Consider the following 27,661-nt stretch of genomic DNA (forward strand, 5'->3'; position numbering starts at 1 on the left):
TAATGAGACATGGGTGTGGACAGATGAGGACCTATTCCTCCTCCTGGTGACCCTTTGCGCCAACCCCCAGGGAGTAAAAGTGCACCTGCTTGGGTGCCCCCCCCTTCTCACTTCCACAAGTGCTCCCCACAGGACTGGTGTATTCCCCAGTTTCGAGGCCTTCCCAGTCTAAGAGTGGGAGGCCAATCTCTGCCTCCTGCTCCTCAGTGCTCTGATTATCAGCTTGAAGGAGCAATCCTAAAGGATAGTTTTACTGAGATTTCTCATTGTCTTTAGATTCCTGTAAGCAGACATCTCCCTTAAACCCCGAAAACTGAGGTCCTCATACTTGATTCTGAGGCTTCAGCTGTGTTTTCCATTAAACACATTTTCCCTAGAGTAGTGTGGGTGCACCTACCTACTCTACGTAACTAGACTTTCTAAAGAGTTTAGAGTAGATGCAATGCTAGGCCCCCAACTTAGCTAAACTAGAAGCCTAATGGTCCTAATTACTGAATGTAGTGTACTCTACAGACTAGTGGTGGGCTTTTCTGTGGAAAAGTTACCAGTGACAGAGTGGTCAAGCAATTGTGTCTTATCTCACCACTGCACCACCAATGTAGGAAGCTGGCCTGGTGTGTGGTGGACACCTATGGTGTTGGCACCTTATACCAGGTCCGGGCAACCCCTATTAGTGAATGAAGACGGTGTCTAGGAAAGCAGGGCACTCTAGAGGTAGCTGTGGATGAGCAGCCAAGACTTATCTAGGAGGAGTATAAAGCACTTGCAATACCACAGCAGCCACACAGCAACATCTCACACCTGAAGGGAACCCCACAGTGTTGCAAAAAGTAAAGGTACTTTATTATAGTAACACTGAACTAGATTACTTAAAGGCAGTCCCCACAACTGGAGATAAGTACAAACTATATATATCTATATACAGTTATAGTTAGGCATTAGCCTAGGAAACAACAAGCACTGGCAAGAAATTGTAGGAAATAGATAGGGCCCTAGGGGAAGGCCAAACCATATACTAAAATATTAGAATGGGACGTGAAGCCCCTAAGGATAGGGAGTAGTTAGAGGGGAGCTGGGAGAACTCGGACCCCAAGAGGTGAGGATCTAAGTGGCCCGAGAGACCAGGAGAGCAGAGGTAAGTACCTGGTCTTCCCAAGGACTAACAGGAGGACTTAGAAAAGGGATTTTGCAAGAACAGGACCAAACCAGAGTAACCTAAAGGTGGATTCTGAAAGAAGAGGACCTGTAAAAGAAGGGGACAGAGTCCAGTCCACGATGTAGTGCCCAGATGGAGCAGGAGACATTACCCACCCTTCTCTGGATGAAGACCTGGGTCAACGTGGGAAGATGATCAGCTCTGGAGCCGTGGAGTTGCAGGCCAGTCTTGAGAGTCCTGCAGAGGATGTCCCACATCGGTCTCCGGGTCGCAGATGGTCAGTGGTTAGGAGAACCACCAACAATCCTTGGCAAATGCAAATTGGCACAAAAGAAGAGTTGCAAGGCTGAAGAGGACCAGCATGGTCCAGGGGACCCGGAACCTTGGAGGGGAGTCCAAGATGACACTCAGCAGTCAGGAGAGCCATCACAAGCAGTTGCAGCCCCTACAGGCACAGTAGGTTGCAGTGAGGGCCAACCAGCACACCTAGAGAGGAGTCCCACATCCGAAGAGCAGCAGAGGAGAGACTATCCTTGCAAGGGTGAAGTGCTGGAGATAGATAGGTGCTAGTGGGAGCCTGAAGATCCCTTGGAGCAGGAGTCAACAATCCTTAGTTGTTGCAAGAGCCATGCTGCACAGGGACACAGTCCTATAAGGAGACAAGGTTTCACTGTCTCCCAAAATGGACAGAGGGCAGGAGAGGACCTAGGGGGCCACTCCAGACAACAACCTGTGCTGCAGGAACCATGCAGTTCCACAGAAGGGCAGAACCATGCAGCCGAACTTTGTTGCATTAGGTGCCTGAAGATGCAGGGGAATGACTCCTTCACTTCAAGAGAGATTCCGTCTTGCTTCCTGGTGCAGCTCAAGCCTTGCCGACCCCAGAGGATGCACAGCCCTGGAAATGTTGCAATTGCTGGAAGGAGCCAGGGAAACAATGCTGCAAGGCAAGGACATCTCGGAAGTTGCTAGCTTGTCGGTTCCAGAAGAGTCCAATTGTACTTCTGGTGACCACGGGCAAAAGAGGTCGATACAGGTGGAGGCTTGCATGCAGAATCTGGAGACCCACCCACAAGGGAGACCCTAAATAGCCCTAACAGTGGGCTTGGTCACTTTGCACAGTGACCACCTGTCACAGGGGGTCACTGACGTCAGTTGTAGTAAACTCACTCATTTTGGCACGGTTACCCCACTTTTTACCTGTTTATCAATGCGTTTAGACTGTCTCCACTGGGATCCTGCTAACCAGGATCACAGAACACAGGTAAGTACACAACTTACAATTCAGTCTTTGGGGGTTAAGATGTCCACAGGTCGAAGTTTAGGCTGAGCCCAAAAGTGCACCGCCAGCAACACAGGGCAGGCTGGGTGCAGAGGTCAAAGTTAGCGCTGCGTTTACAATGGAATCCTATGAGGACTGGGGGTGCTCTGTAGAAAGCAGATTGCAGGTAACTACCTGTGTCTTCAAGACACAGGCCTGGGGGGGGGGGGAGGGGGTGTTTAGGTCAGCACCGGAGGGGTGGTGGAACAGGATCACACTAAACACACATCCTTAGCAGCACAGGGGCAGCAGGGTGTGAACGTCGAGCTGTGCGCCCAATGCTTTTCAATGGAAGAATCACGGGGGTCAGAAAAGATGCTGGGTCCAGGGGGTCAGTTGCGGGAAACCAAAAGCTGGACATGCTGAAGAGGCGTTCACTGGACTTTGCTGGACCATCGGTCGGACTCCCCAAGGCAAGAGGGCCTGGGTGCATGGGTCTCCTTGGACGTCGGGAATCTTCGTCCGATGGGATATCGGTCGGGAGGTCCTCTGGATTGAGGCTGCAGGCGTCGTCGTGTTGGTCAGTGTGCATGTGTTTGGTGAGGGGTCCCCTAGGGTGGCACAATACATGCTGCAGCCCTTAGAGACCTTCCTTGGCCACAGGGCCCTTGCTGCCATGGGTACCTTTTATAAGGGACTTAACTGTGTGCCAGGGCTGAGGCAATTGTGGAAACAATTGTAAAGTTTTAGGGAAAGAACATTGGTGCTGGGGCCTGGTTAGCAGGATCCTAGCACACTTTCAAAGTTGGAATCAACACTATGCAAAAAGTGTGTGGGGGGTAACCATGCCAACAGTGGCACTTTCCTACAGAATGGAATTGGGACCCTTGCAGCAATGGGGGCATCAGCACTAGAAAGGGCATTGAGTAAGGTCTTGGGCTGGCCCGGGGCTCTGGATCCAGCAAGGCATCCATGGGGCTTGACTGGCACCAAGGGCGAACCCACTGGAGGGGATCCTGTAGAAGCTCTTCCCGAAAGAGTAGGGACTGAAGGCACTTCAAAGAGGCCGGACGCCCCAAAATGAAGTGCTTGAGCTGTTAAATTCTTTGAGCTGGGCGGGGGTCACTCCAGCTCCTGGAAAATCAGGGAAGTGTGGAGCGGACCCTGATTCAGGCTCTGCCTAAGCGTGAGGCCTGGAGTGCTGATGTTCCTACACCTCATCGGATGACTTTTACGGACGCAGTGAAGTGGAAGACCTCTTTGACTTCTTGTGCGGCTTACCAGAATTCCCTGACAACTTGGATTGCGAGGACAATTGTACAGTGTGGCTCTGCGAACGATTCCAGGACCTTCCACGTGACCAACATCTTGAGAGTCGCGGAGTCATCCAACATTGGGTAACAAGAAGCTTGAAGTTCCACACCCTCAGTGACTCTGGGTGTATGGTACGGCAGTCCTCACAGGTCTTGGTGTGTTTATGGTCCTTGGAGTCTGACCACAACTGCAAGCAGGGGTCTGCCACAGACATCTATCTGTGACAGGCTGTAGGAAGCTGGCCTGGTGTATGTCGGGTACTTTTATGTACTTACACCAGGTCCAGGTATTCCCTATTAGTAAAGTGTAGGCAGTGTCTAGAAGCCAGACTCTCTAGAGGTAGCTCTGGATGAGCAGCCAAGGCTTATATAGGAGACATGCAAAGCTCATGCAATACCACTGTAGTCACACAGCACTTACACACATGAAAGAAAACACTCAGTGTTACAAAAATAAAGGTACTTTATTTTAGTGACACAATTACCATAAAGTACTACAGCGGCAACCCTCCTATGGGAGGTAAGTAACACACTAGATATGTACACTAGTAATCAGCAATAGGCATAGAAAGTAATAGAAAACAGTGCAAATGCAGTTAGACAATAGTGACCTTAGGGGGAGCCCAAACCATATACTAAAAAAAATGGAATGCGAATGCAGTATCCTTGTAGGAAAGCTGCCTCTTTCTAGCATGGTTACCCCCACGTTTTGCCTGTTGGTCAGTGTGTTTGACTGGGATCCTGAAAATCAGAACACCAGTGATTTTGCTCCCTCCCTTCTAACTTGGTAAATGTACTTTTTTCTTCCCACAATTGGCATACTGGTCCCCCCATGTAAGCCCCTAGTATATGGTACCTAGGTATCCAGGGCATTGGGGTACTAGAGGATCCCTATGGGCTGGAGCAGTTATGCTGCCACCCATAGGGAGCCCATGCAAAGGACTCAGCAGGCCTGCCACTGCAGTGTGAGTGAAACGGGTGGTCACTGCCCCAGGTCACTGTAAGGCACCCCTATGGTAAGCCCTCAGCCCAGAGGGCAGGGTGAAGGTACATGTGTGTGAGGGCACCCCTGCACTAGCAGAGGTGCTCCCACAAACTCCAGGCCCATTTTCCTGGACTTTGTGAGTGCTGGGACACCATTTTACACTTGTATTGGACATAGGTCACTACCTATATCCAGCTACATAACTGTATCTCCGAACCTGTGCATATTTGGCATCAAACATGCCGGAATCATATCCCAATACTGTTGCAAGTATTGGAAGTATGATTCCATGCACTCCCGGGGCTCATTAGAGGACCCCCCCCCCCCAGCATTGCTACCACCAGTCTTACAGGGTTTTCCGGGCAGCCCAAGCTGCTGCCACCCCTCAGACAGCTTTCTGCCCTCCTGCTGCTTGATCTGATCAATGCAAAGAAGGCAGAACAAAGGGTTTCCTTTGGGAGAGGGAGGTAACACCCTCTCCCATTGGAAATCGGTGTGAGTGGCTTGAGAGGGGTGGCCTCCCAAAGCCACTGACATGCTTTGAAGGGCACATTTGGTGCCCTCCGAGCATAAACCACTCCACACCGGTTCAGGGACCCCCAGTCCCTGCTGTGGCGCAAAACTGGACAATGGAAAGGGGAGTAACCACTCCCCTATCAATCACCACCCCAGGGGTGGTGCTCAGAGCTCTTCCAAAGGATCCCTGGGTTCTGCCATCTTGTTGCAGGGAACTCTGGGAGCATCTTAGTGGTTAGTCAATGGAGGTGACATCAGAGCCCCCTCCTGATAGGTGCTTATCTGGCTAGGTGACCAATCCCCCTTTCAGGGCTATTTAGGGTCTTTCTCTTGGGTGGGTTCTCAGATTCGGCTTGCAAGATTCCAGCAGTGTCTAGAAACCAGGCTCTCTAGAGGCAGCTGTGGATGAGCAGCCAAGGCTTATCTAGGAGACATGCAGAGCTCATGCAAAACCACTGTAGTCACACAACACTTACACACATGAATGAAACCACTCCGTTGTACAAAACTAAAGGTACTTTATTTTTGTAACACAATGCCACAAAATACTAGAAGGGCAACCCTCCAATAGGAGGTAAGTAAAACACTAAATATATACACTAGTGAATAGTAATAGGCATAGAAAAGGTTAAAAACAGTGCAAATAGCAATAACCAATAGTGACCTTGGGGGGAGCCTAAACCATATACCAAAAAAAACCGAATGTAAACATAGGACCCCCACCTATGCAAGTGGAATGTGTAGAGGGAGCTGGGAGTACTAGAAAACCACAGAGGTGTAACACACTACCCCTGAGCTACCAGGACAACAGGAGTATATCACTGGAATTTCCCCAAACAACCCAAAAGGAGGAAAAAGAAGAAAAGAAGAACACCCAGACAAGACTGCAAGAAACCAGAGGTGGATTCCTGAAGAAGAGGACCCGTGAAGAGAGGGGACCAAGTATAAAAATCACAGTGGAGTCCAGGAGGAGTAGGAGCTACTACCCACCCAGCTCTACTTGCAGGAGTTGGTCGACGGTGAGGAACAACAGGTCAGCACTGCAGCCCTAGAGCTGGAGGAGAGTTCCTGATGGATGCAGAAGATGTCCCACGCTGGAGTGAAGATTGCAGACCGGAGATCGGTACAGGAATTCCACCAACAAGCCTTGGCAAAGGCAAACTTGCAGTTAGTGGAAAGGTGGTGCTGCTGAGGACCAGCAAGGCCCAGGAGGACTCAACCCAGGACGGGGAGTAACAGGGGACCCTCAGCGACACAGAGGACCCACAGAAGCGGAGGCAGCAACCACAGGAGGAGGACACAGACGTTTCCAAAGGAGCCCACGCAGCACTACAGAAAGTGATCCCACGCCGCAAGAGAACCATGCAGAGGGCTGTGCGTCACAGAAAGGAGTGCTGGGGACTGGAGCTACACGTCACCTGAAGATCCCTTGGAGGAGAAGCAAACAAGCCTTGGCAGCTCCAAGAGACGCGGGTGCACGGGGGTACTCTCCTGCGTGGGAAGGCAGAGGCTTACTTTCACCAAAGTTGGAAAGCTGGTAGAGAGGACCAAGAGGAGTACTCCAGACCACCACCCATGATGCAGGATCCACACAGCTCAAGATGAAAGGAGATTCACGCAGCCGGTCGTTGTTGAAGCATGTGCCTGAGGATGCAGGGGGAGTGACTCCTTCACTCCAAGGGAGATTCCTTCTTTCTTCTAGGGCAGACTGAATACACGCCGCCCTCAGTGGATGCACAGCCGGTGGAGATGTTGCAATTGCTGGCAGGAGCCCAGGAAACACTGTTGCAGAAGAGTTCTTCTTGGAGGCAGCTTGTCGGGTTCTGGAGGTTTCAATCACAGTTCCGGAGGCCAGATGTCAAAGTGGAGGTTGCAGAGGAGTCCTGTTGGAATCTTGCAAGTTGAATCTGAGGACCCACCCCAGAGCGACCCTAAATAGCCCTGAAAGGTGGATTGGTCACCTAGCCAGGTAAGCACCTATCAGGAGGGGGCTCAGACATCACCTGCCTGGCCACTCAGACGGACTATCATTGGGGTGACTTATAGTGACCTGGTGCAGTGACCTGTAGTGAAAACGGGTGCATTCACCTGTTTTACGCAGACTGCAATGGCAGACCTGCAGAACACTTTGCAAGGGTTCCCCATGGGTGGCAGAAAAACTGCTGCAGCCCATAGGGATCCCCTGGTACCCCAATACCATCAGCACCATATACTAGGGACTTACATGGGCGGGGGCCAGTGTGCCAATTGTGGGGAAAAAAAGGTACAGTTACCAAGTTAGAAAGGAGACAGCATAATCACTGGGGTCCTGGTTAGCAGGATCCCAGTGAGCACAGCCACACACATTGACAACAGACAGAAAAAAGTTGTTTTTCCAAGATGAAGCCTAGGCAGGTAACAAAGGGCCAATTTGACAGCAACTCTTCCTGTAATCTATGACAACGCATATTGAGTAGATATGCCAGGAATAAAGCCATTTTGATCAGGATGGACCAATTCAGGTATGATCCCCAATAATCGGGCCACCACATTTTTACTTATAGTCTTTGCTGAGGATGGCTAGGGCCTGTAGTAAGAAATATCTATAAGATTGCATCCTGATTTGGGAATGGAAACCAGGAGGGACTCCCGCATAGAAGGGCATTATGTCATTCCAGGTAGGATGAAGCTGTATAATTTTGCTGCTCTCTAAAACAAAAGGTCCATATGGGTGCTGTAAAATTCGATCCAAAAGCGATTTAAGGCCTGTATGTAATGTATGCAAGTACGCAATCTTGCCTAGGGAAAGGCAAATGGTAGAGATTAGTTTTTTTGCTGCATCTTGTTTGATTCACCATGCAAGGAATCTCCTGGATTTTTCATCCTCAGAGTGTGTTACTTTATAGTCTGTTCAACCTAGTGATTCAATCAGTCTAGCATGGCACACCCTAGCAGCGCCACTTTCAATGTATTATCAGCAGGAGCTGTCAGCTTGAAATCTTGAGGGCTTGATTTTCCCCAATTTTTGCTCCATTGTTTTTGGAACCAATTACTGACCGTATAGAATAGGCTCTCTGTACAGCCTTAAAGGCGTCCCTCTCAGCTGTATGGGAGATGGCTATGCCGCTGTCTTCGACAACATTATGGGTTTTGGACTACCGAAAGGCTGAGTTCTCCAATGTGGAGGGCTGCAGCTTGTCTGCCCCAGGTGAGCTCTAGTAGCAAGGGATTGTGATCCAGAATTGACTTGAAGATATACTCAATATCGGAAACCAGGAGCTGTATGGCAGAGGGGCAGAGAAAGTGATCCAGATGGACCTGAAGGGTGAGAATGGGGAGAAGGGAGGATAAATAGTATTCCCTAGCATCAGGGTGAATGGCCCTCCAAACGTTCACTAGGGACCAGTGAGAATTCCACTGCAAAAAAGTATTCAGTGATGTGGGGTCATGGGTGTGTGAGGCAGTGGAGGTTGCAACCTATCAAAGTGAATTTCCAGCACACCGTTGCAATGGCCCCTATGAACCAAGAGAAAATGTACCAACAAAAATGTTGGGCTGAGAGGTTCGCCAAGGATTGTAGTAGGCCTGTGTTCATGAAGTAAGGTCTACCAAGTAGGACGGCAATCCAGTCCGAATCGTGCACTATCTGAAGTACAGGCGAATGTTTCCAGAAACCACAGTGTCACCACATACTGGAGTGTCCTTAAGAGGCTGCCATCTTCATAGGAGGAAAAAGCCAAAGGCGTAAACATGTCTTGCTAAAAAAAAACAGAAATCCAGGATCCAAAAGACAAATTCTTCAAGAGTGAGGATTAAGAATCAGCAAGTGGAGGTAGTGAGGAAATAAGTGAACCAACAAGGCTTGGTGTGATGTTCCCACCTACCAGACTGAGGTCTTTAAATAGTAAAAGAACTGGAAAAAAGAAATTACATGAAAAAACTACATGACAGGAATCTTAATGGATTGGGAAGGTGAGAAAAAACACAGGAGAAACAGCCAGATTGAAAAGGGAAAAGAAAAGTGTGAGAAGACAGGCTTTTTGCAAGTTCACTCCTACTGTTTGCTCCTTTTTTGACCCCTAGGCACAGATGTAATGACTCAGAAATTCCCTAAGCTCTGCTAATCAGGACTCAGTGCATGTGCTCTGACCCTTAAAGGGAAAATGATTTATTGGCTAACCCCAAATGGAATAACTTGGCTTATTTCAAGTTCCTAATCAGAACCCGCAGGATTTTACAGCCTGCAATGGCACATTTTGCTGCAAAAAAAGCAAAATGTGTGATCTCAAACCCCAACATTTGCGGTATTTTTGTGGCAGGCAGAACAAGTGCTTGTCACAAAAATATAGCTCAGTCACTAGTGAAGACTCTGACCAGTCACTTTCTTTGACCAGACAGAAATGTCCAGCAGGCCTCGGAACAGGACGGTGTCTGATGCCAAAGAGTGCACTTCTAAATTTGAAAACTGCTCTCTCTGGCATCAGACAACCTCTATTCCTGAGGTCCTCAGGGCAGCAGGGGCAACTGGAGGGACAGGTACACTGGAGATTCGGGATTGGGAGGGCCGTGGGGGTGAGGAGAGAGGCCATGAATGTCAAGGCATTGTTGGGGAGGGGTGTTTACTACGAGAGAAAGGAGACGCAAGAGGGGGTGACTGCATTTTAAAGGCAGACAACAGACACTTAACATCTCTGCCGCCTGTTAACCTGTTGCTCACCCTCCTTTTATTTTCTCAGCACAGAGCAGAGCCAATTAAAACAGGGTCAACCTTGATTTATTTACAATGACAATGTTTGCAGGCACTTTTTTGAACAATTGCCGGATTTTTACAACAATGCTGATTTCGTGATATTTTTTGCTAATCGCAACATCCTGGGGGGTCTGGCTCATATAGGGTACCTGGGTTACTTAGGGTTAGTGTCTCTCGTGGATTGCAGCACTAGTTGTGCCACCACGAGTGAGACAAGGCAAAAACAGGACTCTAAGTCTGCCACTGTTGGCTGGCAGTAGCAGTTGTAAAACTGCTAATTCAACATTTCAAGCAATGGAAAGGATCAAAACTCACTTTTTAATATTTAAAGGTCTACCCAAAAGCAGGCATATTGAGTCGTAGGGAAGGATTTAGTATTTGTGAATGTTCTGACAGTAAAAACACTCAATTGTCATTTTTCCTGGGAGAGAGACTGTTGGCCCAACTGGAAAGTACAGTCGTACAGGCTGATATCTCAGCCCTGCTAACTCCTGAATGAGACATTTACCAATAAGATTGGTACATGAAGCTTTCAAAAGAATCAGTGCATTAACTCTGATTTATTGGTTAAATCAAATTTAAAGTCACTGGTAGGCAAAGGGCTACTTTAGTAGGTTGCCATTTTGCTGCTCTGGGTTTCCACTGACATTTTACGACTGCGCAAAAAGGTCTGACCTCCAGACAACCTTCTGGACAATGTTAGATTGTTTTTCACCAGATGGGTTGTATGCATCACTTAAAGTACATACTTTACTCAGATCATGATTACTTTATAACATATATGCAACCTACGGTGCAGTGTGTTTCATGTAAAATACCAATAAAATTCTATAAAAAAACGAAGTGGCTCCTCCTTAGTCTAAGAGAGTGAGGGGATACTGAGCGTACCGTTTTTTCAGTGGGCAGGTAGCCTAGAGGTAGCACACCTCTAGGGTGGGCTATCAATCTCCTCACACCGACAGAGGTTCAGACATCTTGGGATTGAGCACTTTGGAACAGCTAGATGCCACACTTCATAGGAAGTTGTCATCAGGTGGGTGGGATCCAATTTACCCAATTGCTAGGTATCACATTCTCCTTTAACAACACTTTCTTTGCATAAAAGTGCCCCCCTTGGCCCAAAGAACTCAGATCTCACCTGGACAAAAGGAGGTCTGCCCTGCTGGCCGAGGACCTGGCAAAGAGAAGCTGTACTGAAGTTGGACTGCAACTGCGCCTCTTAGAGTAAGCAAAGAGAGGACTGTGTTCTGCTCATGGGGAAGTCATCCCCCGAACCAAGACAGGAGCAGAGACTAAGTCATTCGGCTGACTTCCAGATTGCAGCACAAGGCCACAAAAGATGAGGAAACCTGCTTGGGCAAGCTGGTAGTCCAGATCACTGGTTCGTCGTTCCTTGCTGCAGCTCAGCCTGGGAGCCAGAGGATCAATGCTCAAATACTGCACCTTAGACTGGTGGATCTGGGAGAGCCATCACAGTACAGGAAAGCTATCGCCAGAAGACGGGAACAAATGGTTTGGCAGTGACCAGAGATAAGTAGTGCAGTGGCACCTAGACTTTTGCTGGGCCAAAGAGTACTTTAAGGGACATTGACCACTGTGGCCAAAGTTGCCCTGCCAGGACTGTGGAAAGCAGAGTAGCAACAGCAAGTCCACCGCTGACTTGCAGCATTCTTCAGCATCCTGTATCTCTTGCATCAGGACAACCCCATAGAAATCAAAGGCAAGTTGCAATTAACAAACTGGACACTGTAGACTGTTTCTTCTTGGAGGTAACTGTTCCATGGGGTCTTTGCTAATCCCCTTAAGCTGCTCGAGTTGGTCGCCGAAATTAACTAAAAGTAGCTACATTTTACTTTAACCAAAGTTTTCTTTGTTTAAGCGTCAAATTCACTGAATTTGCCAAAGCTTATTCGTGGTTGAGTGAAAAATTGTGACCCCTATGTTTAAAGGAGGCATAAGTCTCATATTGCTCTTTTGATTAGGTCATGCTATGCACATTTCGCATCAACAAATTAAATGCAAGCATAAAACGATGAATAGGGAGCATGTAGAGTTGGCGCAGCAGAGGCAGGGGAGGGGAGGGAGGAAATAACTTCCCTAAGGCTAGCCCACTAAGGAGCATCAGGAACAGGCTGCACAACAGCAAAGGATGACAGGCACCAATTCTGATGATGACTCAGCCCAGTCTACCCACTCACTTAGCAGTAACAGAGTGCAAGTTATGAAGGGAGGACCAAGACAGGCCATTCAGGAAGGAAAAATGTTAAAAACAGCAGCATGGGTGGTGATGTGAGGCAATATGGGTATCTTGCGATGTCAATAACAGAGACTAAGGACAAATAATACAAGATCAAACAGTGAGTGGCAAGCATTTACAAAAGAGATTGCTCTGAAAGATCTGTGAGGTCAGACAATGTCATCTACTGCTCGAAGTGTGACAGGTGGAAGGGGACAATAAAACGGCACTTAGCAGGGAGCTGATCAAGCCTCAGTCAGAAGGGGCAGTGACAGAGTCATTAAAAGCAGAGCACCTGGATCGCACAACTGAGAGACGATAGACAGCAATTCAATCCTCTCCATCTGGAAGTGGATTAATGAGGGAACCATTTTGTTGTGAGGAGGCCTACGTAGAGAGGGCTAACCCAGTCGAGGGGCCTACAATAGGGGCCGTCTCTTGTTGTTTCACCCAATCTCTTGCATTTTCTGGTACAGTGAAAAAGTTTATCCGGGAAGGGCAGAGAGGCCTCTGAGTTTGCAACTGACTCCAAGGACTGAAGTACGGCTGTGTTGCACTACAGGTGTGTAGTCTGGAAAGATCATAATACACATCCCATCAAAGTCCACTTGGCTCTCCTCAGTAAGAGGCTAGAAGGAACCACTTGTGAAGATAGCCAACCTTCGATTGAGGTTCTTGTAAAAATGCTTCATTCTTCTTCAACTTCCTCTGACAGTTTGCAATGATCGTCACGTAACAGCCTTACCTCGATTGCCACTGTGTCTACCTTCAAAGGCAGTGTTAGGGTTCACTGCAGGCCAAGCAGTAACAGCAATGTCAAAACAGTACGCAGCAGTCCAATGAAGAGGCTTGCGTTATCCCCAAAATCCCCAACAATGAGAGTAGGTTTTTGTGGAAAAGTTAGGATGGAGGCATGCCCAGTTTATAACTTGGGTAGCATGTCAGAGGGAAGGGCCCATTTATGTTACTGGCAGCCTCATCAATTGTGAAGGGCCTCAATGACTTCAGCAGCCCAATCCCAGGGAAGCCGCAGGATGTACCCCCACCAGGAGCACTCTGAGAGGTCTGTTGCAAGTCCAGAGGCAGGTAGGCCAAAGAATGTATGACATGCAAGGTCTGAGTAGGGTAAAAGAGTCATCCGACATAAGGTGCTGGCGGGTCAGTTGCTCCACTGACCGGATGGTAGATGTGGGCCCTGGTCAGGACCCACCTTATCCCTGTGTCCCACTAATGGGCCACTTCATGATTGGGTGGTAAAAGCAGTCCCTGATGTTATGGGCACTGTCAGGAAGAAGTCCATGATGCCATGGGATTATTCTTTAGGTGTTTACAGATTCAGCACTAGCCATGAAGAGCCAGGCTGAGTCTGAGCTCTTAGGCCTGTGATTCCAAGTTTATGGGGCTCCCTCGGGACAGCAGGCCCTGGCAGGAGCCAGCAAGTGGGTGCTTTTTTTTTTTTTTTACTAAGGCCCACTGGAATCACGCAGTAGGCTCAGTTGTTGATGCATGACCACAGAGGGCCCCACACCACCAGGCCAGTGCAGTCCCAAAGCAAGACTGCCCTAATGGGCCCAAGCCCTGTCACTCACACGGGGGCTTACCTTTGCTAGTCAGCAAGCTCTATTTGTACTATGTCAAGGGAGGCATCCAAAAGTACACCTCGCCACAGAGGGTGGCGCTTCAGCTTGCAGGCTCGTCTGGAGTGGGTGGGCAGCACGTGTTCAGGGCCTTAAGGCTGAAGCGGGCACCACGTGCATCAACTGTCACATGGAGAGCCTCCTAGATATCCCTCAACTGACGTAAGAGAGCCCTCCCCCCCCCCCTTGGTGAGAGCCTTCACTCCAAATCTGTGAGAGCACAGCAGTCCCAGGAACATGCACAAGGCACTAGATTGGAGAAAGGTCTGGGGTCCCAACCCCCAATGATGCTGATGGATTAAGCAGGCCAGGAAGGTAGCTTGTCTACTCTATGTTCGCCATCGGGCTGCACCATAACCACACCTCCCCAGAAGTATTTACAGTCTATTCATTCTGCCATCTTGGTTTAGACCATATTGTCTCTGCTTCTATTCTCCATCTCTTTTATGCAATATACCACTTCTGATAAGCTGCCTGCAAACAGTCACAACATATCTTTATACCATGTTGCAGCTGTAACATGAATGCAGCATGGCGATGCAAGTTAATTCTACATGATAGGCAAGGATACCTGATAACTCACCTCTCTTTCACCTTCTTCCTGGTATCTAGCTGTTGCCAGCAGTTCCTGCAGCTGCCTGCTCACCATGTCTTTGTTGGAACTAATCCTCAGGACAGTTCCTATGCACTTGTAGAGGAAGTTCTAAAGAAACACAAAAATCTATAAGCAAATACATCAAAGCCACTATAGAAATATACAATTCAAAATTGCATTAAATCAGCTACTTAACATCAGACTCCGCAAATACAATTACCCAGAAATGACATGCACAGAGATAACTTCCAAAACATAACACATCATGACTTGTTATGTGTCTCTTTTGGTGCCACTGATGAGGAAGTTTCAAAACGCAGAGTGTCAGCCAAGTGTCATTTATCTCAGCAGATACAGCATCCCTTCTGCTTGACGTATTGCAGGATTTCTGGAGATGTCTGAACAGTACTGTGGGTTCAATTCACTTTCTACCGGACTAATATCCATTGTTATTCTTAGTATCCTTTTGGTCTTTGACAATCAGTGCAAAAGCAATGTTGGCAGATATTTAAAGGCGGTATAGTAGGACCTGTAGGGGAACTAGCTTTACTATTTCTCAACAAGGATGGAGTTCGGAGTCTTTCAGAATGATGGAATTTAGTCTATGAATTCTCAAACGCGAGTGTTAGGGAAGTGTTACTTGTAATCCTAGTTCTGCACTGTATGAATTCTAATTGAAGCATGTTGCTTACCTTTGGTAATGCCTTTTCTGATAGAGACTATATTTAGTCGCAGATTTCTTAACTTAGAATTATCTTCAGGCTTCAGACTGGATCCGGAAATGGTTTTGTGAGCAGTATCACTGCGCGCCAGTAGGTGGCGTCAGTTGTGTGGCCAGCACAGGTAATGGATTGATCATTCACACTCCACTGGGAGCCAAACACCCCATTGTAGTGCTTGACTCTCAGAGTGGCAGAGCAGAGCGGTCCAAGGCCTACTCAAGGGACGTGGTTTGGGATAGTAATCACCATTCGTTGGCATACAGTAATAACAACTCAATAAATAATTGTTCAGTCTGTTTTTATTTGGAAAAATAAAAGTACATTTATTACACACTACTACGCATTAATTTACAAATATATTCATCAGACAGATGGAAAATACCATAGATTACATTGTGTAATCATCTGACCCCCCTAAAGGGTCATAGAAACACATCAGTTAAGTCTAGAAGAATGGCCAGGACACACCCGTAGTGTAGATCCCGATAATGTTCAGGAATTAAGTAGAGATCCGGTCTGTTGATTCCCGACGCGACCGGCACGGGTGGTGTTTACCAGAACTCCGAGGCTTATCAGGGCCAATATGCATCTCTCCAGCACCATTTGACTTCTCCTAAAAGATTTATGACCCCCAGCAGTACTTTGTATGGTTCAACCATATCTTTATATATGTTCTACACTTTGGAAGCCTTGACAAAGTCTTGAAGACGAAACACGTGTTGGCCTTTTTTTCTCTATGGACTTATTGCTACATGTGATCGGCTATTTTGCTACATGGACTTCTGGTTACATGTGATCTTCCCTTTGTAACTCTCACCATCTATTATCATCTGGCTTTCTGGATACATGGACATTTTGTACAACGCAATCTATGTGATTGGGATGTGAACTACCTACTTGCATCTATAATAAATTCCTATACATCATCTTCCCAGACCGGATATCTACTTAATTCCTGAACATTATCGGGATCTACAATACGGGTGTGCCCTGGCCATTCTTCTTTTGTTATACAGGCAACCACCCACTCCTCTGTGTGTGGCCCTCCAACACCTGTGGTGGCAGGTGTTTCTGGCTAGCCTGGCACCCACTACTATATTGTTCACTCAAATGACTACTTTCTGATCTTATAGCTGATATACTTGTGGTTGATGTGCGAGCACCTGTAGGCATTCTCCACCTCTTGCGCTTGACTTACATCAGTTAAGCCTATTGACTTGGCCAAAGGTTCACAAACAACAAACCTCATATCAAAAACACCATCACTTTTGGAGTGAATGCAATTAATAATAACCATGTATAAATACAGTTATTAGTGTTAATAAAGCATATGCCCTTTGATAAGTTATCATTGTCAATATTATATCAATGAAGCATTTAATAAAAATGAACATTCCATGTGTCTGATCTTTTCATATACATTCAAACCATTAAAAGGCAATAATAAAAACATCCCTTAGAGAGCATCACATTCTTATCACATAATATTCTTAGCCCCTACAGAGCACTGTACAACAAGTACCTTTTTATTTAGACACCTTCTGGTCACGATACCTATAGCCACAGAAGAAGCCCCTTGAAGGTGCTGCACTCCCAGCTGCAGAGCACATGCTCCAGTCTGGGGAATGATCGAACCAACAAAGAAGCCTAGGATTGTCTTCCTCTGTGGCCCCTCACACTTATGGTCACAGTCTTGTGGGCTTCTCTCTGTGGGGAACCGATGTCCTCCTGTAGCCCCCAATTCATTTTGGTAATTGTTGGTTTTGTCCTTCCCATCCTGGGGCATCACATTCTGCTTTCTGAGCTGCCAAAAGCCAGGTAGGGCATTATCGAGAGCTTCCTTGTGGAGTACAAATAACTGATGAGTGGCTCCAGCCACTGGTTTCGGCTGAGTTGTGAGTGTCCTTTTCGGGTTCTATTTTCCTTCTTGGGGGTGCCCGGTCCCACCTGGGCACCCTACATGATGCAAACAGTGGGAGCAGCCCAGGGAACCCACCAATGGTTGCCCCACCAGCAAGTCATGCTGGCAGTATATCCCTTGCTTCTTACAGGAGCCAGTAGTTCTTCTTCCCTTCCTACTCTTACGGGCAGGGATCTCCTTTCCGGTGGGGGCCACCCACTCCCCTAGATATAGTGAGTGGGGGGCAGGCCTAACATGAACGGGGAGACGCAGAACTCCCCCATCCTTCTTTCTTCGCTGCTGGTTGAGATCCCAGTCCACCTCTCTCAATCTTGATTGGGGGAGCACTACGGCACTCCCCCATCCTCCTTGAGCATTGGGGGTCCTGGAGATGGGGTGTTGGGCCCCCTAATCCATTAAACAGTCTGGGGGATTGTGATCCTCAGGCCCCCTTAACTCTGGGGATGGAGTCCCATGCATGCTCCCTCCCAGCACAAACCCCGGGTGGTTTGAGCAGCAGCAGAGGCTCCTGGCTGCGCCGCTGGCGGGATGGGAAGGGGGGGCAAAAGTCAAATCCTTCTTTACCTCATATCTCATGCCCCATTGGGCCGTTTTACTCCATCTTTGTCTCGTTTTGCTCCTGATGGAGTGCTCTAGCCACCTGGAGCACTTCCTGTAGGATTCTGGTCCCTAAGGTGTCAAACCTTGCAGGCGCCTGGTTCCTCTGGCTCCCTGTACCAGCCTTTCTTCTTTGTCTCTTCTGGAGTGTCTCTCCTAATTGGTGCAGATGTCTAGTCTTTCCCCCAACTCTTCCTCAGGTGGTGTAATGGGACCAGCTTCCCTGGTCCTAGGGAAAGCCCCACTGGTCCTTGGGTCAACTGCAGTCCGGGTCCTTAGTCTAGGTGAGCATCAGGGGGTTCATCCCTTGCACAGTGTGGCAGGTAACCGATGGCTACAGACCCTTCAACCCCACTCCTTTTCTGCTCAGGAACTGAGTGAAGTACTGTTAATTACTCCCTTTGTGTGAGGTGGCCTTTCTACCTGCTCCTGGAAAGAACTGTAATTAACTTGGCACAGCAGGATGAGCCGGAGAAATATGACAAGCCTTGATGAAACATAAGTTGAACAGATATCTTCTTGGAACTCTCATATTTGAGTCTGGCATACAGATTCCACCCCAGTTCAATAAGTCACTGCGCTCTGTAGGCCAAAGGAAAGCAAAGCGTCACTCTAAGTCAGTCTTCCCCATAGGTGTATAAAGGAGTGTCACTGCAGACAAAACATCAGACCAGTACGAGTGTACATTAATCGTATGGGACCTACCAGAGGCCCATATCAGAGTCTCCTCTGGGTAAAGTTACCTGTGTACAATTACTGGGCAGCACACAACAGAAGTATCACATGTGTAGCTCCCACACGTGCACACCCATGTGCTTATGTGTTCATGTGTAACAGCCAGGAACCACTTACCTTTGCTGCATCGCAGGAGCCTTATTTTAAAAGTGGGGCACTGGTGGTAAACATGTGCAGTCCATTTAATGTGTATTTACTGTGGGTGAGTCATTAGTGGTGGGGTTTACCCACAGTAAAAAGGTGGTCAATAACCAAAAAGATCCAGGTGGCTCTGATGGGCAGGACACATCACCATACCGAAGTGTTCTGCAAAAGTGTGCAAAGATGCCCACATTGCCACCATATAAAGTTCTGCAATCCAATGCCTCGCACAAGCACAGAAGTGGACTTGGCCCTGGTGAAATGGGCACAGATCCCCTTCCAATGGCTGTCTTGGCCAAGATGTAGCAGGTCTTGATACAGAGGACGATCTGCTAAGGTAGAGTCCTTTTTTGACCCTTCTTACCCAATTTGGCACCACAGTAGCCAATGAACAGCTAGTCGGCCAACTGGTATTCTATGGTCCGGTCGAGGTAGTGGTTGATCGATTGCCTAGGATCCAATCAATGCAACCCTTCCTCCTCTTTTCATAGGATGAGGGGGGAGGGTAGAAGGTCAGAAGACAGATGGATTGAGCTATGGGGAAGGGAGTTAATCTTAGGGACACAAGCAGGCCTGATTCGCAACACCAACTTATCAGGAAAGAAGTTTGTGAAAGGAGGGCGACAGCTAGTTGCTTGCAATTTATTAACCCTCCTATAATTGCAGAAAGAAGTTAGTAAAAGGAGAGTGACAGCCAAGTTTAAAGTGTGTGCAAATACCACACAGGTCAGACAGTGATATACACACAGAAACTAACACCACAAGTGTTGAACAAATGTAATATTTATTGTAACACACGCTCTAGAACTAACTTTGGTATATCACCAACCCGGAGATATGAACATACAAAAATATACTTAGCAACAGGCAAGTAAAAGCCAAACTATATACTAAATAAATGGGATGCGAGAAGTCACTCCCATACCAAACTCCCAACCAATGATCCTTAGGGCTAGGGAAGTACTAAAAGCCCAAAGGAAATTAGGTAGGATTCTCCAGTTGCCCGTGTGCAAAGTTGTAATCCCGGGTCACTGTCCAGACGATAACAGGAGGAAGTCGCGGTTAGAGTTTTTGCATTTTAGGAACATTTCCCAGAGGCCCTTGAGGAAACCAGTTGGAACAAGGGAGGATGGATAGTACCCCAACTCGTGGACACCCAGAACAGTGGAGTACGTATATCAGAGAGCCCAGATGCATGAGGTGAAATGGTGTCGGAACCTCCCATTGATGTCAATGGGGACCAGATGCTGTCATTGTAGGAAAGTACCCTCTTTCTGGCATGGCTACCCCCACATATTGCCTGCAGTCAGTGTGTTTTGAGTGAGTTCACTGGGATCCTGCTAACCAGGACCCCAGTGACTGTGCTCTCTCCCTCTAAATTTGGTTGTCACTGCCTTTGTACACCCCACAATTGGCACACTGGTGCATGCACCTTTCACTAAAGGTCACTGCACCACTGTAAGGCACCCGTATGGCAGGCCCTCCTAGCCCAGAGGGCAGGGTGCAAGTACCTGTGAGTGAGGGGACATCTGCATGAGCAGAGGTGCCCCACGAAACCCAGCTCCATTTTCCTGGACTTTGAGAGTGTGGGGAAGCCATTATACCCATGTCCAGTTACATAAAGGCAACACCGAACCTGGTGATGTTTGGTATCAATCATTTCGGAATCATATCTCAACACAGTTGCCAGTATTGATTGTATGATTCCATGCAGTCTGGGGACTCCCTAGATGATCCCCAGCTTTGCTCATACCAATCTGCAAGGTTTTCCCAGAGAGCCCACGCTGCTGCCATCCTACAGACAGGTTTCTGCCCTCCTGCTGCTGCTTGACCAGGTCAAGCCCAGGAAGGCAGAACAAAGGATTTCCTTTGGGAGAGGGAGGCAACAATCTCTCCCTTTGGAAATAGGAGTTACATGGCTTGGGAGGGGTTGCCTCCCAAAGCCAGTGGTATGATTTGAAGGGAACATTTGGTGCTCTCCTTGCATAAACCAGTTTGCACCAGTCAAGGGACACCGGACCCTGCTCTGGTGCAAAACTGGACAATGAAAAGGGGAAAAACCACTTCCCTGTCCATCACCACGCCAGGGGTGGTGCCCAGAGCTCCTCCCAGGTGGCCACTTCATTCTACCATCTTGTATCCAAGGTGAGCAGAGGCCCCAGGGACCATCTGAGTGGCTAAGTCATGCAGGTGACGTCACAGCACCCTCGTGATAGATGGTCACCTTGCTAGGTGACCAATCCCACCTTTTAGGGTTATTTAGGGTCTCCCTCTTGGGTGGATCCTCGTCTTCTATATGCAAGAATCCAGCAGAACTCCTCTGCAACATTGACTTTGACTTCTGGTCATTGGAACTGCAACTGGACTGAAGGAAGCTGGCTCTGTATATACACTATATCAAAGTGAGATGTAGTGTGCACAGAATCTAGGGGTTCCCAGAGGTTTGAAAGAGGCTAAAGTAGAGAATACTAATGCTCTCTTTTGTGGTAGTGTGGTCGCGCAGTTAGGCTTATCAGAGGGTATTGCAAAGCATTTGTTGTACACACACAGACAATGACTTAACTCCAGACCAATGGTTTTTATGTATCAACAATCTCTTTTCTTACTTAATTTTTAGAACCACAAGATTCAAGTTGCAGGTAAGTACTTTAAGAGTTTCGTATTTAACACAGGTATAAGCAGTACTTTGTTTGAATTAGGTAAGTAATACCGTTTTTGAAATATTGGCAATAATCTGTGTTAAAAATGGACACAGTGCAATTTTAAGAAGCAGTTCCTGGGGGGGGAGAAATGTTAGTTCGTTTTACAGCTAAGTACAACACATACAGTTTCAATCTCTGTGGTTTTGGGAAGTTAACCGGTCGGGGTTCAAGTTAACACCCAACACCCACAACCAGCAACACAGGGACAGCCGGGTGCAGAGGTCAAAGTTAAGCAATTTTAACATGGAGACAGGGGGTACTCAGAATTAAGCCTGCCTGCAGGTAAGTACCCGCAGCTCAGAGGGCAGACCAGAGGGGGATTTGAATAGCACTGGAGGGGCCACAAGTAGTCACCAAACACACACCCTCAGCGGCACAGGGGTGGCCGGGTGCAAACTGGACATCAGGATTCCAATGCTGGTCTATGAGGAGACCCCGGGGGTCACTGAGAGACTGCAGGCGAGGTCCAGGGGGGGGGGTCTCAGGTACACCACCAGCTGGACAGGGAGGAGGGCCACCTGCTGAACGGTGAGGCACCAGGGGTCGTTTTCTCCAAGGCCTGGGGGTGCAGTGTGTTCTTAGGCGTCTGATATCTTTGTTTGGAGCTTCGCAGTCAGGGGGGTCCTTGGGTTTCCGTCTGCAGACGTTGTTGTGGAGGGGTGGAAGGGTCAACCCAGGGTAGGCACTTGCTCACAATTGCTTGGGGACCCTTCTCTTACTGGGTGGACCACCTGGACATGGGCTGTGGGCATCAGGTGCACAGAGGTCAAGAATTGCGCATCCGGAGTGAGGTGGAGACCTTGGTTGTATGTTTCTTTAGACAGAGGTGCTGTCCTCTGGAGTTCTTGGCCCTTTTGGGTGCAGGGCAGTCTTCTGGAGTAGGACAAAGGTCACTGGTCTCGCTGGACGTGTCGCTGGGCTTGTCGCTGGGCTTTTGCAGGTTCTTTGAAGCAGGAGACAGGCCGGTAGGGCTGGGGCCAAAGCAGTTGTCTTCCTCCTTCTCTGCTGGGGTTTTCAGCTTAGCAGTCGTTTTTGTAGGTCACCAGGAATCAGGTGAGCTGGATTAAGGGAGGCCCTTAAATCCTAGATTTAGGGGCGTTTTAGGGGTCAGATCGCAGAAGCCAATGGCTACTGTCCCTGAGGGTGGCTACACCCTCCTTGTACCCACTCCCTTTAGGGAGGGGGGCACAACCCTAATCCTATTGGTCCCTGTCCTCCAAACCAAGATGGAAGATTCTACAGGGAGGGGGTCACCTCAACTCTGGTCACCTCAGGGGTGGTCCTGGTTGGGGTGGTCACTACTCCCTGTTTTCCCTAATTTTCCTGCCGGTCTTGCCGTCAAAAGTGGGGCTTTGTCCGGGGGCGGGCATTTCCACTAGTTGAAGTGCCTTGGGGCTCTGTAACCCGAGGCTTGAGCCTTTGAGGCTCACTGCCAGGTGTTACAGTTCCTGTAGGGGGGGGAGGTTTGAAGCACCTCCACCCAGGACAGGCTTAGTTTCTGACCACAGAGTGCACAAAGGCACTCACCCCATGTGGGCAAAAATGTATCTGAAAGTGGCAGGCTGGCATAGACCAGTCAGTCCAACACTAGCAGTTTGGCTAACATACAATGGACATCTCTAAGATACCCTCTGTGTGCATTTTTCAATAAATCCCACTGGCAGTGGTGTGGGTTTATTGTGCTTAGAAGTTTGATACCAAACTTCCCAGTATTCAGTGAAGCCATTATGGAGCTGTGGAGTTCGTAATGACAAACTCCCAGACCATATACTCAAAATGGCTACACTGCACTTACAATGTCTAAGAATGGACAACGATGCAACAATGACTGGCTACGTGGCAACTCTGTGTGGATCCCGCAACACAGGTAGTGGTCTGGAGTGGTCCCCTCAGCCCCTCTCTACCAGTTGTACAACTAGGGAGATGGTAATTCTTTGCCTCTCCTTGCAGGACGGTACTGCTGTGCAGAGTGACTCTTGCAGCTACCAAGGTTTGTTGGCTATTCTTCCAAGGGATCTTCAGGCTCTGTGTAGCCCCAGTCTCCAGCACTCTTCCCTGCAAAGCACAGTCTTCTGCCTGCTGACCCAGCGACATAGGACTCCTCTCCAGGTGTGCTGAGTGGGCCTCACTGTGACTCCTGTGCCTGCTGCCTGTGAGTTGCCTGTGGGGGATGAATCCTCACCTTCTGGCTCTCCTCACTTCTGAGAGTTACCTGGGACATCCCTACTTGGGTTGTGTATCCTCGGACCTTCCTGTTCCCAGCACATCTGCAACTCTTAATCTGCGACTCTTGCCTCTGCCATGGTTTGTTGGTGGTTTTTCCACACCACTTACGGACTACAACTCTTCTTCAGACGTGGGACATCGACTATATCACTCCTGGAACTCTTCTTCTGTTCTTGTGCTGTATAGCAGACTCCTGGTCTTCACCGTCGACTTGGTACTGTATCTCCAGAAGGGTGGATAGTGGCTCCTGCCCCAACCGGACAACTCCAACTGGAAGTAGACTTGGTTCCCTTCATTTGCAGGTCCTCTTCTGTCAGGATCCATCTTCTCTTTCTTCCAGTCTTGCTTCGGTCTTGCACAGTCCTCTTACAAAGTTTACCTATGGGTTTGGGAAAAAAACAGGTACTTACCTCCTTTCTCCTGGTCGCTGGCGGGCACTCTGGTACTTACCTATTGGGATTCCTCCAGCTCCCCTACACAGATTCCACTTACTTGGGTGGGGGCCTGCCTTTCGCATTCCATTTTTTTTTAGTATATGGTTTGGTCTCCCCCTATGGTCTCTATTTCTATTATTTACTGTCATTTCATGGTTTTCTATGCCGATTCATGATTATTAACCCCCAAGGTGCCTGGGGCGAGCTGGTCTCGTCCAGGCACACGGTTCCCGTGTGCCTGGGACGAGACCAGCTCGTCCTGCACCTGGTACACAACCCCCAGTCGGGGATGGAGGAGGAATCACTTCCCTTCCACCCCACTCCCCCACCCCTTTCGGCAATCTGATGACGTCAGCACGCTCACAGCGCGGCGACGTCATCAGAAGCTGTTGAGGACATGCTGGAAGCCATTTGCTTCTAGCGCGTCGAGAGAGAGGACCATCATAAGGTGAGTCCTTCTCTATTTGGGGGGGGGGGAGGAAACAGACACGGGGAAAGGAAAGTTTTTCCTTCCCCCCTGTGCCCGTTTTCAATGGATTCCTGCTCCACAGCAGGGATGTACTTTCAGTTTTATTTTGGGGAGCAACCCCTTGGGCAAGGGTCCCTCCCCTGGGGGGGGGCACTAATAAATCCTGTTTCGGCCCCCCATGGGGGCAGATCGGTCGTTTTTTCAGCCTATCTGCCCCCGGGGGGGGGGGGGGGGTGGAAACCCACTAGACCACCAGGGATTTTTTTTACTGAAGTATTTGGGCAGCGACCCCTTACGCAAGCGTCGCTTCCCAGGGGGCAATATTTTTTTATATGTTTCGGCCCTCCCTGGTGCTAGATCGGCCATGTTTTTGGCCGATCTTGCCCCCGGTGGGGGGGGGCTTGGGGTCGAAACCCACTAGGCCTCAGGGATTGTGTGGTGTGTGTGTGTTTGGGGGCACCCCTTGGGCAGCGGTGGCCCCCCCCAAAGGGGGGAAATTAGTATTGTACATTTCTGCCCCCTTGGGGGCAAATGGACCAATTTCTTTTAGGCCCACCTGTCCCTAAGGGGGGCAGAAACCACCAATACGCCATGGATTTTTATTTTTTGTTCCCCTTTTTTTGTTTTGTGCTGGGGGTGCCCCCTTTTGTCCCCTTTGGCAAGGGTCGCCCCCTAAAGGGGGCACAGAGCTGTTGGCCATTTCTGCCCCCCATGGGGGCGGATCAGCCTATTTTGTTTACGCCCATCTGCCCCCAAGGGGGTCAGAATCGACTTAGGCCCCACTGAGGGATACTGTGTGTGTGTTTTGGGGGGGCAGCACCTTGGGCAAGGGTCGTCCCCCAAAGTGGGCACGTTACTGATGGCCATTTCTGCCCCCCTTTAGGGCAGATCAGCCTATTTTTTTTAGGCCAGAAGGCACCGAGATGTCAGATTATTATTTTTTTGGTTCCCTTTGTTTTTTTTTGTGTGCTGGAGGCGCCCCCTTTGACAAGGGCCGCCCCCCACAGGGGGCACAGAGCTGTTGGTCATTTCTGCCCCCCTTGGCAGAATCCACTTAGGCACCAGGGATCTTGTGTGTGTTTTGTGTTGGGGGGGGGGTGGCCCCTTTGGCAATGGTCGCTCCCCAAAGGGGGGCACATTACTGATGGCCATTTCTGCCCCCCCTGGGGGCAGATCGGGCTATTTTTTCCCCCAAGATGTGAGGGAATGTTTTTGTTTGTTCCCCTAGTATTTGTGTGCTGGGGGTGCCCCCTTTTGCCCCCTTTGGCAAGGGTCGCCCCTTCCCCCACAAACAGGGTACAGAGCTGTTGGCCATTTCTGCCCCCCTTGGGGGCAGATCAGCATAATCTTTTTAGGCCCATCTGCCCCCAAGGGGGGCAGAATCCACTTAGGCCCCAGGGATCTTGTGTGTGTGTGTTTGGTGGGGGGGTGGCCCCTTTAGCAAGGGTCGCTCCCCCACCCCCAAAGGGGGGCAAATTACTGTTGGTCATTTCTGCTCCCATTGGGGGCAGATCGGCCTATATTTCTTTTAGGCCCATATGCCCCAAAGGGCGGCAGAAGCCACTTAGGCACCAGGGACAATTTCTAAGTTCTTGGTGGCGGGGTCTTTGTCAACTGGCGAAGTATTTGTATTTGTGATTATTACAGTTTATTTCTTTTTTTTGTTCCAGTTCAAAGCTTTTGCTTCCTTTGCTGTGGATCCTTGCGGTTTTGGCAGTAGTTGTTCTGCGGTTTACATAGTTGTGTGTTTTAGGTAAGTAAAAGCAATTTACTCCAAAGGAGTATTGTTGACATGCATGAATGACGTGTGTAGGTTGTGTACTAAATGCAGGATTGTGTGTGAAATTGTCCTTAGATTTGAGCACAATGATATTTGTGTTGTCATATGTCTAATTTGCTTTTTTCTTTTTAGGGGGATATCACTGGTGATTGCTGTGTCTGTGCAGAGTAGTTGCTGGTGAGTAGCTTTTTCAGGCAAGTCAGTGGAATAGTTTTTTAGTACACAACTCTTTGTGATAAAGCTACACTTTGTTTATTACTTATTTTAGTGCTGGTTGTTCTTGGCAATCCATTTGTTGTTAGAAAGGATCATGGCTAGCCGCAGAGTGACCACTCAGCAGGTTGTTGGCATGCTTTTTGAGTCGTCTGCTGACCATGATTATGAGACTGACTCTCCATCTGAGGCAGAGGAGGAAGTGAGAGATTCTGGCAGTGAGTTTTCTGTCCGAGAAGATTCTTCTGATGAGGAAGACACTCAGTGCAGATGAAGGGCCTGTTTTAGAGGAGGACATTGATGTGCCAAGAGTGCAGCAGCATGGGGCTGAAGGGTTTCCCATTAGAAGACCTGACACCTGGATTGCCCCAAACATGGAGCAGCCACAGTTACCTGCATTTACTGTTCTCCCAGGGTGTAGAGTCAATACGGAAAACCTTTTGCCGGTCCATTTCTTTCACTTGTTTATGGACAATGTATTTTTGGAAGAGATTGTGGAGCAGACTAATTTGTATGCAGAGCAATATTTGTGGGACAACGCTGCCAGACTTAAGCCTCAGTCTAGAGCTACTCAGTGGGTTCCCACATATCTGAAAGAGATGAAAGTTTTTAGGTTTGACTTTTTTGATGGGATGATAAGGAAGTCGTCCCTTACTTCTTATTGGTCTACTAGTCCCTTGATGGCAATGGTTATATTTCCTGCAACTATGACTCGTAATCGCTATTTGCCTCTTCTTCGTATGCTGCATTTTGTAGACAATGCTTTAGCCCTGCCACAATATCACCCTGATTGGGACTGTCTTTTTAAGATTAGGCCTGCCGTTTTTCAGAGGTCGATGTTCCAGGCAAAGAGATAAGTGTGGACGAGTCTTTGGTCCTTTTCAAGGGGCGTTTAGTTTTTAAGCAGTACATTCCTAGTAAGAGGGCACAGTATGGAATTAAATTGTATCTGCTGTCAGAAAGCAGTACAGGATAAGTGTATAATTTCCATGACTACACTAGTAAGGATTCCAGTATTGACCCTCCTGGTTCTCCGCCCACTTTTGGAGTTGGTGAGAAAATTGTGTGGGAACTTGGTAGACGACTGTTTAACAAAGGTCACCATTTGTACGTAAATAATTTCTACACTGGAGTTCAGCTGTTCAAGGAGTTGTTTAGAGTGGACACTTGCTTGTGGCACAATCCGTTCGAACCAGAAAGGCTATCCAAGGGAGCTTGTCAGTGCAGTGCCTTACGGAATAATGAGCTGCTATCTCTGAAATTTTCAGACAGGAGGGATGTGGAGATGCTATC

At 48.5% G+C, this 27,661-nt stretch overlaps 1 protein-coding gene across 1 annotated transcript in view; it reads right to left on the reverse strand.

Moving 5' to 3' along the window:
- MROH1 (maestro heat like repeat family member 1) overlaps positions 1-27,661 on the reverse strand; it is a 1,237,492-nt gene that overhangs the window by 564,296 nt on the left and 645,535 nt on the right. The window contains exon 20 of the mRNA XM_069221041.1: positions 14,417-14,536. Within this exon, the coding sequence (XP_069077142.1) occupies positions 14,417-14,536 (120 nt within the window). The remainder of the gene's footprint in view (positions 1-14,416; positions 14,537-27,661) is intronic.

The sequence above is a fragment of the Pleurodeles waltl genome, chromosome 2_2 (assembly GCF_031143425.1).
Source record: "Pleurodeles waltl isolate 20211129_DDA chromosome 2_2, aPleWal1.hap1.20221129, whole genome shotgun sequence".
In the NCBI taxonomy this organism is placed as follows: Eukaryota; Metazoa; Chordata; class Amphibia; order Caudata; family Salamandridae; genus Pleurodeles; species Pleurodeles waltl.